The sequence below is a fragment of the Boleophthalmus pectinirostris genome, unplaced genomic scaffold (genome assembly GCF_026225935.1).
Source record: "Boleophthalmus pectinirostris isolate CB_2022bp ecotype Guang Dong unplaced genomic scaffold, ASM2622593v1 HiC_scaffold_22, whole genome shotgun sequence".
NCBI lineage: Eukaryota > Metazoa > Chordata > Actinopteri > Gobiiformes > Gobiidae > Boleophthalmus > Boleophthalmus pectinirostris.
Genome location: NW_026571190.1, coordinates 1,528,716 through 1,532,346, shown reverse-complemented (window position 1 = coordinate 1,532,346; position 3,631 = coordinate 1,528,716). Strand labels below are relative to the sequence as shown.

Sequence of the window (3,631 nt, the reverse complement as noted above, 5' to 3'; positions counted from 1 at the left end):
GCCTCCGACCAAAATATTTCCCAGCAGCAACACGGGCTTTTAATAACAATGACATCAGCTGCAGCGGTATTGGTCTTCATTTTCATTTTAAAAAGTCTTGGGATACCGAGACAATAAATATATTAAAACAAAAAATCAAATCAAATTTAAAAAAATAACGGTGCATTATAGTGAGGGGCCCCAAACTCAAGTTCGTCTAGAGCCCCCAAATTGCTAACTCTGCCACTGGGTTTGGTGAACAGTTTGGACAAAATCACTGTGGCACTCCTCCATGTCTAACTTGGGACATTCATTTACGTGTTAGAGTTCTCAGAGTGCTCTGTTTAGTGTCTGGGCTTCACGGGTTCTGCTTGTTTCACGTTTCTGACACATTTGAAGTCCCCCTCTGACCGGAATTCCCCTCGTCCCTGGTGACTCACCGGAAGAACTTGTTTCACTTTCACTTGCAGACCAGTACTGGACGAGCTGCCGCGGGTGGACAAACAAACCGAGCTGCGCCTGTGCCGCTCGTCTCCATTGCGCGCTGCTTCTCCACACGGCAACATGTCTCTGTGGCGTCTCCTCCTCACGACTGCGTGTGCGCTCCACGCTGTCCCCCGCGTCCACAGTAAGTGACTTTAAACCTCATCACGTGTCTGCAGACGAGATTTTCATCAGGATTTAGTCGAGATTAGATTCTTCAAGGGCTTAATTATTTAACCTCTGTGTGTAGTACTTCTCTGTATATTGTACTCTCCAGTGTTGGGAAGGTTACTTTTAAAATGTATTCCCCTACAGATTACAGATTACATACCCCAAAATGTAGTTTGTAACGTAATCCATTAAATTACTTAAAGTGAGTAATGTAATCTGAATATTTTAGATTACTTGTATTGTTATGCTTTTTAAAACTACATGAATGTAACAACCACATCCTGAAAATTTTTGTTTGTTCTCTTCAAATTGTCTGTTAAGCCCAAGTTTCCATGAACAGACAACTGTTTGCTGTAGAGAAGCATAGACCAGGAAATCTGAACATGAGATATTTAGTTTTGTCTGCTAAAAGACAATAAAAAGGCCAGTTTTTACTTAAGCATATAAAAAAATATTATTGATTGAGAAATTATTTCTATATGAAATCACTGCTGCCTTAAATTATGTCCACTCTACTGTTAGGTGTCATGTTGTGTAGACCTGGTTTAGTCCTGCTTTAGTCCTGGTTTAGTCCTGGTTTTAGTCCTGGTTTTAGACCTGGTTTTAGACCTGGTTTAGTCCTGGTTTAGTCCTGATTTAGTCCTGTTTTAGACCTGGTTTTAGACCTGGTTTAGTCCTGATTTAGTCCTGTTTTAGGCCTGGTTTAGTCCTAGTTTAGTCCCGGTTTAGCCCAAAATGTGTAAACAGGAAAATACCTCAGTGTAATCCATTTATTTTAACAAAGTAACTGTAATCTAATTACCACTCATTCAAAGAGTAACTGTAACTGAATACAGTTACTCATAAATTGTACTCTGATTACGTAATCCCAGTACATGTAATCCATTACTCCCCAACACTGGTACTCTCTGTGTATAGTACTTTGCGTATTGTACTCTCCATGTATAGTAAATCTGTATGTAGTACTTTTATATGGTACTGTCACAAGTTTCAATCCATGAGCTCATGCGGTAAATATAGTGAGGGGCTGTGTACTGGCAGGACTGACTCCAGGTCTGTGCTCCTTTAGTAGATTCGATTGGTTAATATTTAATTGTTGACCTGAGTTTAGGTTCATAAATGTTTATCTGCACAGTAACAGAGAGAAGAATGTTTGCAGTGAGTTAGCTGGAGTTTTGTTTGTGCAGCTACTTCTCTGTGTGCATGTGGTTTTAGGACACTTCTCGAATCTTCATGAAGGAGATATGCGTCATTCCCTATTTGTCAAATCATCAAAGTACAAGCCATGTCTTTAGTTTTAGTTTTGTGCTGTGCAGCTCTGTGTAGGACCTCATGTCTTCTCTGTAGACTGTGAGGAGGACCTCATGTCTTCTCATGTCTTCTCTGTAGACTGTGAGGAGGACCTCATGTCTCTCTGTCTGTAGACTGTGAGGAGGACCTCATGTCTTCTCTGTGTGCAGGCTGTGAGGAGCTCCCTGTGTTCAGTCCGTCTCCACTGGTGGTGAAGCGCGGAGACTTCGCCACAGCCACATGCTCCATCTGCAACAACTCCTGTGACTATGAGCTCCGCTTGGAGGAGGCCTATCAGTCCAGCTTCAAGAGAGGGAACCAAATGGTCTGGAACATCTCCAGTCTGAGACTGCCGTGGAGTGTCAATATATTGTGTTATATATTTGACAGCGACTGTCCAACTGTTTCTCTGGATGTGATCGTTTACAGTGAGTACCTCTCATTGTTCTGATGTAACACATGTGTAAGAGACTAAAGCCCTCTGTTCTACAGAGCCTCCAGAGAATGTGTCTGTGAGCTTTAAAAATCGCTCAGGGTCTTCGCTGGAGAGCCCCTCTGGGCCCCTGAAGGAGGGCCAGGTGTACTGTCTGCAGTGTGAGGTGGAGGCCGTGGCTCCTGCTCAGAACATGAAGGTGACCTTTTACAGGGACTTCAGGGAGCTGCTTGTCATGAGAAGCAGCAAAACAGAGAAACATCCAGTGAGCGAGAGCTTCTGTCTGGACTACAGAGTGAGCAGAGAGGACCATGGGGCCACCTTCTGGTGTGAGGCCAGACTGGAGCTGGGGCCTCAGGGCCCACAGCCCCCTCCAGTGGTCAGGTCACACAACATCACGGCTGTCGTGCACTGTGAGTGTTCACTGGAGAGAGTGCGTGGGGAAAGTGGGATCATGTTTATTTGAATCATCTTTAACACATTTCTATGACACATGAAGCCTATGGCTTTGCTAACAGCTCAAATGTACACAGTAAATATAATAACTGTCTTATGTGTAGATGCGCCGTACAGTGAGGGCCCCGAGGAGCCACAGCTCCTCACTGTGAACCAGGGCCAGTCAGCTGAGCTGGTCTGCAGAGCTGAGGGGAACCCCCCGCCTCTGTACAGCTGGAGCCTCCCCTCAGGCTCCGACTACAGGGGCCCTGTGCTCACCATCCCCTCTGCCTCCTCCCAGCATGAGGGCCCCTACACCTGCACCGCCTCCAACGCTTTAGGGGCCGTCAATAGGAGCTTCACTCTCACAGTGCACGGTCAGTATCACAAGTGTACAGACGTCATGTTGTTGTTTCTTGGTCTCACCCTCACTGGTGCACACCCACTACACTTTTATTTTCTTAATCAGTGGCACATGTAGGATTCAGCAGTGTCATGTAGTCATTTTGGTACAGATGGAAGTAAAAATGCTCTGCTCTAGTGTGATGTGCCAGCACTTTGTTGTAATGACATTTACGGTGACGTCAGCTCCCATTGGACCACAGTTTTCTAACACAGAACACAGCACATTTGTTTCTTTTATTAAGTCGTTTTAGGTCAATATTGTGATTTAAAATGTCCAAATTCAAACATAATGATCCATGAGGGTCAGAGGTTAGAGCTGATGGTCTGTAATGAACACATCGACTTGTACCATAATCTCACTCTCACAAACATGTAAGAGTTTGTCTGTCTGCCTCAAGCTCCCAGAGAAACCTGACCTTCTGTTTGTCCCTTCTC

General features: G+C 44.7%; 1 protein-coding gene across 1 annotated transcript in view; it reads left to right on the top strand.

Annotated features, from left to right (window-relative positions):
* The first annotated feature begins 431 nt into the window (after positions 1–431).
* Positions 432–3,631, top strand: part of LOC110157779 (nectin-4-like) — a 5,611-nt gene continuing 2,411 nt past the window's right edge. The window contains exons 1-4 of the mRNA XM_020922155.2: positions 432–607; positions 2,094–2,351; positions 2,416–2,769; positions 2,917–3,168. Coding sequence (XP_020777814.2) covers positions 544–607; positions 2,094–2,351; positions 2,416–2,769; positions 2,917–3,168 — 928 coding nt within the window. The 5' untranslated portion in view covers positions 432–543. The remainder of the gene's footprint in view (positions 608–2,093; positions 2,352–2,415; positions 2,770–2,916; positions 3,169–3,631) is intronic.